Below are 14,853 nucleotides of genomic sequence, written 5' to 3'. Positions count from 1 at the left end.
TTCTCAAGATATTATAGACATATCATAAATATTATATACGTAGTTCTCTCCTTCTTGTCAAATATCCACTTAGGCCTATTCAATTACTGTAGAATTTCAGTTGACAAGTCTAACTATCTTCTCTATTTCTATTGCACCAGTTTGTGGCATGAGTTACCGTGATCGTTTGGTCTTCTTTCTTTTGAAGATCCTCTGTTCCTTTTGTCAAAGTGCACTCTGGCTGATTCAATTACTTTAGAACCACGCTTTGACTGAATATAATTATTTTCTTATCTTATTTTCTACTGTTAGTTTCACTTAAACATATTAAATGTAAGGTCTATGTCAATCGTTAGGCTTATCACTTTTACTGTAGTTAACTTCACATCAACTTTATTCTCTATTGCTATTATCTGTCTGCTGCTTCCCGCTCTTCTCATTCTTTATATATATTTATTACCTAATCGTTTGTCTACCTTCTATATTCTCGTTGTAAATGTATTGCACATGATGTTTGATATTCTCAACATCAATTAATTATTAACAAAACTTCCTACAATAATCTGCTTTTAACTCTTATTATAACAAAAACTAAACAATAATGAAATATTCGCTCATAAAAACAAATCAGTCAATAACATCTAAACTAAACAGTCTTTTATAGCATGACATACAGCACCATTTATTATTATCTTGCTCGTGTGCAAGATCCTGTATCTAAGTAATGCATGCATAAGAAATGCTGTTTCTAGTAGTGTAAACATATTTGTGATTAATTATTCTAAAATAACATGATATATATAGAAATGGTTTTTAATTTTAGTTTCTGCTGAGTTTTCAGATACTAAACTAAATTACCCTTTCATCACAGCTTTATTTTATATTCTTTGGTATCCATGTAGAATTGTTTATACACCTATTATACACCTAGAAATTGTTAGGGATTCAAACAGATTTCTGAACATATTGATACACATCCCTAGTACAGAATTCCTGCAGTCCTGGAAATCTTTGAAAAGTTTTAAAATGACATTTCCAGGTCTGGAAATATTATAGAAAATACTGAAAGATTTTGAGCTGACCCAAAATTTGTATTGAAGCTTAAAGATAAGTAAAACAGTTTGAAAGCATCAGTTATCAATTGAATGGACTGTTGTGCAGGTTATTGTCCGACATGTTGCTTGTGTCCAAGAACATGATCACCATATTTTAACTAATCTGTTGATACCATGATTTAATCGGGTAAATAACTTTTTTTTTTTTTTAATACTTTGTTAAACACTGCAAGTTTGGCTATAAGATAATAAAAATATTAATATTTGTACTAAGAGGTTACAATTTTGCATAATATAATATACTCTAAAGGGATTCTAGGAGAGTATGCGTAAGCTAGATTTTAAATCATTCATTATTTCCTTTGAGTCAGCTACTTGTACAACTAATGTTTGAATGTAACTCGTCTAATATTACTACCTAGGCCTAATATGTTAACTTGGTCAAGTCCCTAAATCCAGATCTACATTAGAACATAGTAAAAATGATTAAGTCAGTATAACTGTAGGCACCTAATTAAGTATGTGCATATAGATATAGGCCTAACATTTAGTGCTAAAGGCTTAATCAGCTAACATTAAGCCTAGGACTAACTGTTCATGCGTGTGGTGTAAGAAGCAGATTGGGTTATGCATGTGACAGTTAGATCTGATAGATTTAGGTATAGATCTAATTTTACGTCTAGTTTTCAAAGATTAAATAGAAAATGTATTCAAAATTAAATCTAAAGGTCTGTTAGTGCCACTTGTTTCCAACAAAATCATCCAGTTTTCCTGTAGGCTGTCTTGTGAAAAACTTTTTCTTGGACTTAAAGTCTTCACTCAGTTGCATTTGCAGGATTCAGATATAAATCTAATAATAAATTGTATTTTTCTTTATTTAATCTTTATCTATTGCTGCTCATACTTGCATATCTGTGTTTGTTATCCCTAGACCTAGGTCTAACTTGCTCTGAAAAGGAAAGAAAAGGAAGAGTCCTTGAAGGTTCTCACATTAGAAATTGAACAAACTGTCAAACAAGAAACACTTTAACTTTGACTTTTTTATTTTCAAATAATTCAGCTACATTTGAACACTGCTAGACTAGTAATAAAAATATAACTGCCTCTTCACCATATAAAACATCATTTATCAATTTGTTTAATATTTGCATTTGAAAACATACATCAGAGTGTAGTTTCTTATGTAACCCTCACAAAATTGTCCTCAAATTTCTGATAATGGTCAATAAATAATCACGGAAAGGTCATGAAATTTCATTTCTCCATAATTGCAAGAACCCTGCTAGTATCTAGGCTAGACAAAATTATGTACTTTTTCCAACTTCCAAGCCTCAGCCTAATTGGACAACATTGAAATTCACAGATGACTGCTAAAAACATTTCAAAATTCAACTAAATAATCAAAATTTCTTGTAAATTTCAAGCAATGATTTAAGCACAAACAAAAGGGGTGAATATTAAAGGGTGTAGATAAAATTATCACAATTATTTGAGTGCAAGATGTGGATTGGTAGATCTAAGGTTCAATTCTCTGATATTCTGCTGAGCATGCTCTACATTTTCAGCTGTGGACGTGTTATAAAGGTGACACAGAGTCTCACTATTCACTTAATAGTAGCAGTAGAGGTGGTGGCTGCTAGTGCTTGTTGCCCCCTCTCTGTTAATCAGTTCAAAATGTGCTTTTAACCCTTACGATGCATCAAATGGATATATCCACTTTGATATTTATAGCCATTTTATGTAACAAACACATTTACCCAATGGCTTTACAAAAAACTAGAAAAGATCAAATTCCTAATTTCATTTTTTGGGTGGATAATTGATACTTTTTGAGAATCAGCTTGATATTTTTTATGCACCAAAAGGGTTAAGGTTGAAAATACCAATATACTACAAATATTTGATCATGATTCTATAAGTATTGTAATTTTGTTTTACACATAATGTGCAAGATATTTCTTTTCAGATTTTTTTATCCTTAAAATATTTTATACAATTGTGTTACCTATCTACCTAATATATGTGACAAAAAAATAAAATTTACCAGCTTTTATTGTCATTTTCAACTTTGTTTACTTGTTATAAACTTTTTCTAAGTACAACTTCAAATAACAGTATTAAGGAAAGTTTTTAAATTCCCTCAATTTCTGTTGAATTTCAATTAACATGTATTGGTAATGCTTTGCTAGCTGGGTTCAGTTACATGTTAAAATTGAATCATGTAAGTATGCAAATGTTCATTAATAATATTTTCATATATTTAATTAGCTATGTTGATAACCAAGTTGATTTTTAGTTTCACTCTAAGAATACTGTGATCAGAAATTATTATGAACAGGAAATGACCATCACACCTTCTGACAAGTACCTGTTTCCTGAGTATGACTGGTTGATAGGAAACCATTCGGATGAGCTCACACCCTGGATCCCAGTGATAGCTGCAAGGTAAGTGTAAGAACATGAAAGAAAATACTATTTCAAACATCCAGGTGACATTGCATAACTGGCAGTATTTTCATAGCATTTATTTTTTCTTATTTTGGAGGCAATAAATTTAAGTGAGTTTAAGAGAAAGCTTGATAAGTATATGAATGATAAGGGCTGGCTTTAAGATTTTATTTATTTTAGTAGTTTTAGTTTAAAGATGGGACAGTTGAGATGGACCAATAGGGCCCATGTTGTCCCAAAACATTATGTTCCTTTTATCCTTCAGAAATGTACTATGTTATTTTGCTGAACTAAAATGTTGAAACTAGAATTAAGTGAGTTTCCACTAAAGGTGTGAACATCAATGGGTGTATATAGACATGCATCCATAATAAATACACCCACCTGCCCATACTTAGTTCAGTTATATATATTTTAATTTGAATAGAAAATGCATTCTTTGGTGAAATGAAGATAATATATTTGGTCTCTGTAGTGAGGCTTCATTCAGTTATACTCATATAATATAACTTTATGCTAGACTGGACAAGGCTCTAATTAAAATATTTTTGTATTTAATTAGATGATATAAATATTGTATAGTATTTAAAAAATAATAATGTGCTGTCTTGCGCATGAAGTTTTTTCCTAAAACTGGGCATCAAATTCATGCCTTATATTCAGACTGTGTAGTTGTTCTCTAATCTCTGTGATATAGATAATTGATCATTATTGTTATTGAAGCTGTCATTTATGCTCTATCACAGATCGTCCTTCAACATGAGAGCCTTCCTTATTCCCTGTTGTGCATTCACTTTTGATGGGAAGTACCAAAAGTCACATAGTGGAACTAGTCAGTATCAGTCGTACTTGAATTTTATTAATGAACTTTGCCAAGTTATGGGATTTCATGTAAAGAAAGATAAACTCAGGATACCATCAACAAAACGAGTAAGAATTTATCTCTCCATTTCAGTGTAATATTGAGTGTATGCATTGTATTTCACCCTTTCTTATCACAACTTGCATTCTTTTAATTTCTAAATTGTCAAATATTATGTTAGTTAATTGGTTATATTGATATCTTTTAACATTATTTAGTAGTGTATTCTTCAGTTATATAGCTAATACTATTATACTACTGGTGTATAGCCATAGTATATTCTGACTTCACCTTTTATAGCTAACTGAAATAAATAAATTTTGTGTAATCAAGCTTGACGAACAAAAGAGTCAGGAAAGTGCAGTCAAGACATTCAAACGTTTGTAAGTTCCTTTGTGAGCCAATCAAAATTAAGATCATTCATGAAATGAATTCGTGGCATATTCGTAGAATAATTATAAATAAAAATTAGTTAATTACCAATTTCTAATATATATAGAAAAGCCAGTGCAATAGCTTTTAAGTTTAACCTAATATTGTTGTTAGTCTATCTACTGAAAGTATAAAATGAAATGTACAGACAACAAAACTGGAGAAATATTTGTTGATTTCTTAACTTAGTCTCTGTTGATTAAAAAAGTTAGTTTTTTATTTAAAATGTTCAGGATATAACAGAATATAGCTCAATTCAGAAACGTTTTAAGTTTAAAATTGAATCGATATTTTTTACTTTCATCTTTACTTTAGGCCTATTATACCAACACTCACTACACTTATAAGGTTTCACAGCATCTCCCTTCCTCATCGGGCCCCCTTGCACCCCCGTTACTAAAATTGTATTGGGCAGACAGTAATCAAACCATTCTATCTGGATAAATTCATTTTGGCTTTTATAACTTCTATTTTGAGAAATCAAGCGTGACATGACACACACTGGCTTTTACGTAGATTTTTTTTCTTTCTGTTACATCAACTTTTGAGTTTTACTGTTACAGATCTGCCTGATTTGTTCCTCACGCAACTATAAAGTGTCAGAAGAAGCAGTTGTTGATAAAAGACGTTCAGAATACATAAAAAAGTATTCTCGATTCACTCATGTAAAAAGCCTATCTCCTGTTAGAACTACTGGTGAGGAGAAAAACAGTTTTCTGAGTTGTAAGGCATTTAGTGAGTGTAATGAATCTACACTTGATACTGAAGACAAAAATTCAGAGGTGTGCTGCAAATCAACCAGCTTTGTCTGGTCACAAGATTTCCAGCCAAGAGAGAAAGCTGAGCAAGTAAGGAACTGTACTCATTTAGATAAGCATTTCCTGAATGAAACTGTGAGTGTAATAGCTCAAACACTTTTGAACTGTGGAGAAGACTGTCTTTCTTATATAGGAAGTGATGGACAAGAGAGAAAGTGGAAACTTGGAGGTAGTTGCATATTTGATTTCTTTCTTCATTGAGGCCTATGATAATATGAGCTTTTTTTACATAGACTGAATTACTTTGTTCACATTATTCAGAATTTTAGGCTATTTAATGATTTATTTTACTCCTTCATAAAAACATTTCTTGGATGCAAGTCTCTCAATCTTTATTGGATTTACAGGACAGTTAAAAGAAAAATGTCTCTTCTTCAGTTCTATTTTGTAGCATTCTGTTCTTAAATTCTTCAGTCCTAAAGTATCTTCATTCAGTCTTTTTATTATATTGTGATAAATTCTGTACTAATTTCTCTGCTTTAGCTGATTCTTCTAATTTTTGTTAATTGTTTATTTAACTTTTGAATAACGAATATTTGTAACAACATTTTTTTTCATTTGCTACATTTTTTGAATATCGGTTGAAATTTTGGATTAAAATTTTTTTTATTTAGTTTTAATTAATGCCTTTCACTGATATGCTGGCTACATTAAAGTCAGTTTTATTATCCAACAGTGATTAACTGACCACATTATGGTTGACTGTCACTTATACACTAGCTACATTAAAGTTAGATTCAATTAATACCTGCCACTGACTAACATGTACTAACCATGTTAATGTTAGATTTAATTAATGCCTGTCATTGATATACTAGCTACATTAAAGTTAGATTCAATTAATACCTGCCACTGACTAACATGTACTAACCATGTTAATGTTAGATTTAATTAATGCCTGTCATTGATATACTAGCTACATTAAGGTTAGATTTAATTAATGCCTGTCATTGATATACTAGATATGTTAATGTTAGATTTAATTAATGCCTATCACCGAGGTACTAACTATGTTAAAGTTAGATTTAATTTATGCCTATCACCGAGGTACTAACTATGTTAAAGTTAGATTTAATTTATGCCTATCACTGAAGTATTAGCTACACTAAAGTTAGATTTAATTACTGCATATCACTGAAGTATTAGCTACACTAAAGTTAAATTTAATTAATTTCTAATACTGTTTGACTAGCCACACCATTGTAGGTTTAATTAATTTCTATCACTGTTGGACTGGCCACACCATTGTAGGTTTAATTAATTTCTATCGCTGTTGGACTGGCCACACCATTGTAGGTTTAATTAATTTCTATCACTGTTGGACTGGCCACACCATTGTAGGTTTAATTAATTTCTATCACTGTTGGACTGGCCACACCATTGTCGGTTTAATTAATTTCTATCACTGTTGGACTGGCCACACCATTGTAGGTTTAATTAATTTCTATCACTGTTGGACTGGCCACACCACTGTAGGTTTAATTAATTTCTGTCACTGTTGGACTGACCATACCATTGCAGCTTTAATTAATGATTGACACCATTGGATTGTTCACATCATTGTAGCTTTAATTAATGCCTGTTACTGATAGATTGGCTACATTGAAGATGTAATGATTCTTCTCAATTTCAGTATTGAATTGTTTGAGTGTTTTACATTAGTTTACACATTTACTTGTCACTCTGATGTTAAAACAATTTTCCAGATATGCTTTAGTGATATATGCTTTTACTTGTCATTTTTGTGTTTGTTTTTTAGGTAAAATGGAGCTTTCAGTGTTGGTAAAAAGCTTGAGTAATAACACCTTAAAACAGTTGAAGAACCAGTGTGGTGGGTTACAGACACTACTTAGAAACAACCAGCACATATTTACAGGTACATAAAATAAAGTTATTTTATAGTTTTTAATATGAGACACATTTTAACAACAAATCCACACTTATTCACAAGTTATAAAGTTATTAGAATAAAGCACACAATTATTGGGTTACAAGTCCTACTGAAAAAAAATATATATATATACAAGTAAAGAAAGAACTTTTCAAAAAAGGAAGTAAATGTAGGGGTGGCTAATGTCAATCCTTCAAAAACAATGCAAACAAGATAGTAGGGATGTCATTTACATCATCCTTACATAACAGCTCAGGCACACAGTGTAGTAGAATACTAACAGACAAAAATAGGATAAATTAAACTCAATTGTGATTGAATAGTTATATATATTGCTATATGTTAATTCTTGCCTATGCTATTATGTAGGAATGATGCAACTGCCATCCCTACTATCTTGTTTACCTTGTTTTGAAGGATTGATATTAGCCATCCCTACATTTACTTTCTTTTTTGAAAAATTTTCTCTTTACTTATTTTCTTGTTTTTTTTAATGCAGTTTCAATAGACATAGGAAGGTTGTATTTACAACCACGTTCTAAATACAATGAGTTTCCAACTGCAATACTTACTGTTTGTCTATTATTGGCTGGTAATTCCTGTGTCACCCTGTACTTAAGCTTTTTAAATGAACACCAAATGTCTTTAAGAAAGCCAACTTCAAGGGGTAATGATAACATCGTTTACATGAGAATTATGATTTTTTTTAAAATTACTGCTAGTTATTAATAATACTTATAAAAGTGGATACTTTGTTTGAAACTATGTCACCTCAGTGAATTTGGTTGACACCATTGTTTTGGTTTTTGAGTTATCATGTAATAAAAAAAGAAGTGAGAAGAACAAAAAATTAAAACTTTTTGCTATGATATTTACAGACATTCCCAGAACTTGTGACTCACTAATTTACATAGATCTTGTTATAAAAGGAAACACTGTATAGTATTGTAAAGTTCTGAAGGCCTATTGAGGAGATATTTAACATACCATTTTGATGAACAATCCAAGCCATCCCTACATAGGCAGTGCTACTGCCTGCCTGATATACACATTATTTAAGAGAACCGTTATGTATTGTAAAAGTTATAATTACAGATATGTGTATAAATTTGATTAAATCAGTATTTTGTTAGTGCTAAATCACAGCCTTTGTACAAGCTTTACTTGAATATGAGAAAATGTATTTACTATGCTAGATGGTTAAAGAAAAGGCTAAAATCTAGCTAATTTCATGCATTTTTCCTCTTAATGTCACTTTTCTGCATAATGTTTACTGAGAATGTGTCTGTTAGTTTTGAAGATTTTTATAGTAACCCGAATGATGTGTCATGTATCGTGTACATACCTTTAATCATAATATTGTTTTCATAACATTTTGTACAGATCTCTGTCTTCTGTGATAGATAAGTTATGTAAAATGATGTAGAGTAATTACCAAAGTTAGCATACAACACTCCTGAATAACAGAGTTAATTTCATTAGTATGGTTTTGAATTTTTGTGTCTCAGTGAAGAAAGGAACAGCAAGTCTAGCTTCTCCATTTGACCAAGGAAAATCTGGCTCCAGTCGAAGTAATAAGAAGAGAAGAGGAAGGATCCCTGCGAAGACTCGGCTATGCTGGTTTTACAGGAATCATCCTAATAGTTGTCCCCTAGATGATGTAAAATGTAAATTTGTACATATAGATGGAAACAGTTAGAATACATTAAAAATGTGTAATTAGAAGGTATAAATTTTAATAATTTCCAACCATGGTGTGGTACCACAACTTATTTTTAAACTACTTTCATGTGGGTAGTGCTGCAATATAAGTAGCTTTTATTAACAAACACATGGGTATACTTTCACAACACTTAAACCTTACTGTATAAATGTTTGTTGTTAGAGTGATAGGATCAAAGGTAAAGTCAGGAGAAATAAAAGTTTTAACTATTATATGAGGTCTCCTGAACTATGACTGATACTAGACATCCTTCTAAATCACAACTGATACCAGACATCCTTCTGCATCACAACTGATACCAGACGTCCTTCTGGATCACAACTGATACCAGACGTCCTTCTGGATCACAACCGATACCAGACGTCCTTCTGGATCACAACCGATACCAGACGTCCTTCTGGATCACAACCGATACCAGACGTCCTTCTGGATCACAACCGATACCAGACGTCCTTCTGGATCACAACCGATACCAGACGTCCTTCTGGATCACAACTGATACCAGACGTCCTTCTGGATCACAACTGATACCAGACATCCTTCTGCATCACAACTGATACTAGACATCCTTCTGCATCACGACTGATACAGAATATACTTTTGAGCTAAAACTGATATCAGATATCCTCCACAGCTTCAAACAAGCTGTATTGTATAGCCATCTAGAAGTTTTCACTGATGCTGGTAACTTTTAGGTTGATGTATTTCACAATTATGAACTAATATTGAATACCCCCCCCCCCCCTTATAAATAATCTCAAGAGTCCCTTCTCAAACGTATTATCTGTCACTGTCAGTTTTTGAAAGTTACAACTGGTAATACTAGCAATGTTCCCTCTAATTTTTTCAATGTTTGTGTGGAATGAATTTTTTCATGTGCATCAGTGTCAAGGCAATGTGTGGATGTGCGCTACCATTTTTTGGGGTGTGGGAGATGGGATATTTCTAGACCATCGACCTTATTGGATATTAGTTGATTATTTGGGCTTTAGGCCTATCAACTACCATTACTGAGGATGTGCGTAGCACTTGATTGGTTATTGTGCAGTTGCATAGTTTAGAGGGAACACCGAGTACTAGACAATCTCTACAACTTTATATCTTTCCATGATTTAAAATTAGTACAATTGTAATTTATTTACAGACTTTCCCTCTTCTGGTTTTTAATTTTTGTGTTTTATGGCTAATACTAAAATTGTACTTCCACACATTTTATTTGATACTTTTGACTCGGAAGTTCCCGATAATATTAGATAAACAACACAAGATGAAGATGACATTTAAAGTTGTTTTGCCATAAATTTTAATTTTCCACGAATTTCAGAAAGTAAGCTGATTGTACTTGGTATAATATGGCATTCTTTCACAAAATTGATCTTTTAACGTAATCTAATAAATTCTATACTCGTATCTTTACTCAAGTTTTTGCTAATTTATATACAAGCATTTTTCTTAGAGATACAGCTGATACTAAATATTCCTTCAAAACAAATGCATTATAAATAGAATAGTTAAAACTAAATTATATTACTTCTGAGAAATTGACTTTTTGAAGGCTTTGGTTACACCAATTTTTCTATTAGCCAACCCAAATGTAACTTAAACTTTTGAACAACTTTTAACAAATAATAATGTGAAATAGAAGTAAGAACTTTACTAAACCTTGTATTATGTGAGATAACTGGTTTACATGCATGATCTTGTGGCAGTAAGACCTATATCACATCTGTTTTGAAATTGATGACATAGAAGAATCTGATACAGACTGAGACATGATAGACGCCAGTTGGTCAACGTAGTAGCGGCTCAAATGTTTTTATTTTTAAAGGGTTTTTGATTTTTTACATAATATTATTTAAATATATTATTCAGTTTTTCCCTTTCTTGTAAGTGTCAATATGTTCTCTTCTAACCAAAGTCTTGCAAACACCAAACATTTTAACAATTGACAGTAATTACCAAGACAGCAGGGATGACAAGTCAAATAACTGAAGTTTAGGGCATTAAAAACTGTCGTGGTTTTATTCAAATGATTATTAGTGCTTTAGTTATAATCAGGGGCAGGTCCAGAATTTTCGAAAAGGGGGTACAAATGAATGGATACCAAGCAATCTGAGAGAAGATGGGACTTTCTCCCTGTGAGAAGCTGAAAAACTTTGAAATCTGAAATCACTTATTAGATGACAGCGTGAATAATGTTATGTAGAAAATCCACCAATAATTATATAGTATTATGGTTTAAAGAAAGTTGAGTAGGCTCAACATTTAAAATTTCGAAATATTCTTTTATAAATAGTTTTACAAACATTAAAGAGTATTTACAGTTTTACTAATTCTATTAGAAATGTCTCTTTTGGTAGTTTTGCGTTAGGCTTAAGACTTAACTCTAAATTTGGGGTTCTATCCTGCTGTGGGTACAGTATACAAAGCTTGTTGTGTAGTTTTCTATTTAAATATAACAATCAAATATAAATGTTTTGGAATTTTTTACATGCACCACTGAATATGCATAAAAAAGTTTTAACTTTATAAGAATATTAACCCTTTTTTCTGAACTTGAATTATTTCCATTTGTTATTATTTTTTCTACAAACTTGTTTTTTTAACCCCCCAGTGTCTTAGCGGTAAGCTGGAAGGCTTATAGTGCTAAAAACTGTTTCGATACCTGTGGTGGGCATAGCACAAATAGCCCATTGTGTAACTTTCTGCTTAAGAACAAACAAACAAGCGTTTTTTCTTAACTGTAAGGCGTGTTTAATAATCACGTTCTTATTGGAAAACTCTGTCGTTTTTGGTGTTATTTCCTTTAAATTAATGTTCGTCTAGGAATGTTGTGATTTAATTCGCCAGAGTAAATCTTATCACTGAGTTTCATAACACGTCTCTCGGTGAGGAAAAAATCAGTGAAAATAATACTTTTGTTACTAAGTGTAATTTTCGGGTAAAAATATCGTAATTTCTATTAATATTACTGCAGTTTAAATTTCAGAAAAAAAAAAAAGAGCTCTTTTGGGGTTTGTGAAGCTCTCCTAAAAGTAATTTATAGCGGATGATTAACACTATTTCCATTTGAGTAAAGTACATTTAGTAAACCTGACAAAATAAAAAACTAATATAAATTTTACATCATATATTTATTATATGAGCGAAAATCGGGCCTATTCTGATTTGTCAAAAATATTTATTTCACAATTAATAGTAGTAGAGACAATCGTCCACTTGTTAAAGCAAGTATGCATTTTTTGTTGTTGTTGGGGCTAAATAAAAATTGTTTTTACTGTCCAACAAATGTGTCCCATCTATTTATTTCTCACACAAAGGAACGAGCCATGATACATTGCTTAAAGATGGTCCGTTCCTATAGGCTGAAACGTAGCAGTTTTAATTTCTAAAAAAAAATAAGTACACATAAAACTGATCATGATGTTAAAAAAAGGCTTAGTTGAAACAATATTTATGTAAGTCGTCGGTGTAAAATGACTTAGCTGCTTGTCAGTGATCATAGTTTACAGCCTAACAGTTTATCAATCCAAACGTTCATGATACCCGAATACAACGTGGATTCCTAAATAAAAGTAATTTTGAACCTTGTGCTTTTCAAACATAACCAACTATTATTTACTTGATGTTTAAATTTCGGTCACTGAAGAGCTTGTCAACTTTCTGAACTAGTCACGATGTAAACCAAGTAGAACTAAATTATGGAAGAGCGCTTCAATTCAACAGGTAAACTCGGTTTATTTGTTCAAGCGACAGTGTCTCCTCGTTATGTCTCAGCATTGATCGGCTGCCATGTTTAGATAGCATCAGCGTCAACCCGTCCAAGCAAAGAACATTACAGTGCTAATATTTTCAACTTTGTTGCTATATATTACTGCAATATCCCCTCAGGCAGAATAGACATTATTCACTATAAAGAACAAAGTAACTAAAACGACAATCTCAACGATTTTTTGGACCACGTGTTCATGCTAAAACTGCACATAAATTAAAAAAAACTTCCTATGTTGCTAAGACATCTACAAAAACACATGATATACCTGCACATCACATCTCAAAGCTACAAAACGGGTTGTCTGCGTATATCCGTCCCAGTGATGGTATATTCGGTCAGGCAAGAGGAAGTTGGCAGTGGATACTTATTGAACAGCTGCCTTTTCTCTACTCTATAAATTAAAATTCACTTACAGCAAAAAAATGGGTCCTTGGCTCACAATCGTAGCACCCTAGCTAACGACTGAGCCACGCTCGACCTAGATAAAAAAAAATATGGCTTTACGCTAGTTCATAAACTATTATATCCCATATCAAACTGTTAAAGAAAGTGTAAATTAGCAACGTAAAGCGTTGCTGTTGTACCATTTTTAAGGTGTTTGAAACCAAAATTGCATTTAAATAACTTAGTTTAAATAAATAATGATTACATATTTGTTTCATGAAACGTGAAAGAATGTCTTTGAAAGTGAAACAAGTGGATTTTTGGCGCTAATCACTGTTCACTACAAGTGACTAAGGTTCAAGTTAATACTCACTGGTTATAGTTCTACAGTTCACGCATGAATGATTGTTAATTATTTTTATGTTGTGTGTAGAATAATTTTGAAGTGAAGAATTACCACACTGGAACAGGGATTAATAAAATGTATGTTTTTTCTTCTTACCATAAGGACAAATTACTGCAGTATTTAACAAATTTAATTGAAGCCATTAAACAAAGACCGACATAGTCACAGTCATGCGGTACATGGTGGCAACGACCTAAACCGACAAACACGCATTCTCTCTGTTTCTTAGGTGTGTTTTTTCTAGAAAAAGTTATTTTTCTCTCACGTGTCCTTTGGCTCTAAATATAGTGTGACACAAGAGTTATCGTAAAACGTATTATGTAAAATACTCGCCATGTTTATAGGTGTAGAGTTGGCACAATGGGCTGAGTCTTCTCTGCCCACTGCGGGTATCGAAACTCTATTTTTAGCGTCATAAGCCTGCAGAATTACCGTCGGGCCATTAGAGAACTAGCTGTTATAGGAAATATAATAATAGTTTTGTGATTTTATACAATGTATTATGTATCAGTATGTAGCAACCATTGGCTGAGAAAGATGAAAGTTTGTTTATTGTTAAGCACAAAACGTGCAATCGGAAGTATCGAAACCCAATTTTTAGCGTTTTAAGTCCAGAGAATTATCGCTGAGCCACTGGGGGCAGTTGTCGAGTGAAAAGTTGATTTATTTCAGAAGTGGAAAAAGGAAAATTAAGTTGACAGTGCAATTCAATAGTCTTTTGAAATACAGTAATAATAGTTATGATATGAAATGCATGAAAAGATTATGACAAGAAGAACTGGCGAGGAAGTCGAGCACCAACTTTACGTGCGTTCAAATTATAACTGTGAAAAATCTCATTAACATCTCATAACCATAGACATTTACGTTCGTGCAGGTTATAAAGCGTTAAGTTAGTTAACAATAAAATATTTTCAAATGTAGAGAAACAAGATTTCTAGGACACTCATGACGAATAACATTATTTATTTAAAAAGGGACACAGATAAATGTTTCTTAATTCTACAGATTTCATCTTCGGTACCTAAAGCAAAATATAAAGAATTTACATCACTCCTTGGACGTCATTAAAACATTTAA

General features: G+C 32.0%; 1 protein-coding gene across 1 annotated transcript in view; it reads left to right on the top strand.

Moving 5' to 3' along the window:
• Nucleotides 1–11,765, top strand: part of LOC106460235 (probable tRNA (uracil-O(2)-)-methyltransferase) — a 30,823-nt gene extending 19,058 nt beyond the window's left edge. Inside the window, 5 exon segments of the mRNA XM_013919920.2 lie at nucleotides 3,373–3,479; nucleotides 4,229–4,412; nucleotides 5,340–5,763; nucleotides 7,354–7,470; nucleotides 8,994–11,765. Coding sequence (XP_013775374.1) covers nucleotides 3,373–3,479; nucleotides 4,229–4,412; nucleotides 5,340–5,763; nucleotides 7,354–7,470; nucleotides 8,994–9,184 — 1,023 coding nt within the window. The 3' untranslated portion in view covers nucleotides 9,185–11,765.
• The last annotated feature ends 3,088 nt before the right edge of the window (nucleotides 11,766–14,853 follow it).

This window comes from Limulus polyphemus, unplaced genomic scaffold, assembly GCF_000517525.1.
Source record: "Limulus polyphemus unplaced genomic scaffold, Limulus_polyphemus-2.1.2 Scaffold732, whole genome shotgun sequence".
In the NCBI taxonomy this organism is placed as follows: Eukaryota; Metazoa; Arthropoda; class Merostomata; order Xiphosura; family Limulidae; genus Limulus; species Limulus polyphemus.
The sequence above is the reverse complement of the archived record's forward strand: the minus strand, read 5'-3'. Positions and strand labels throughout refer to the sequence as shown.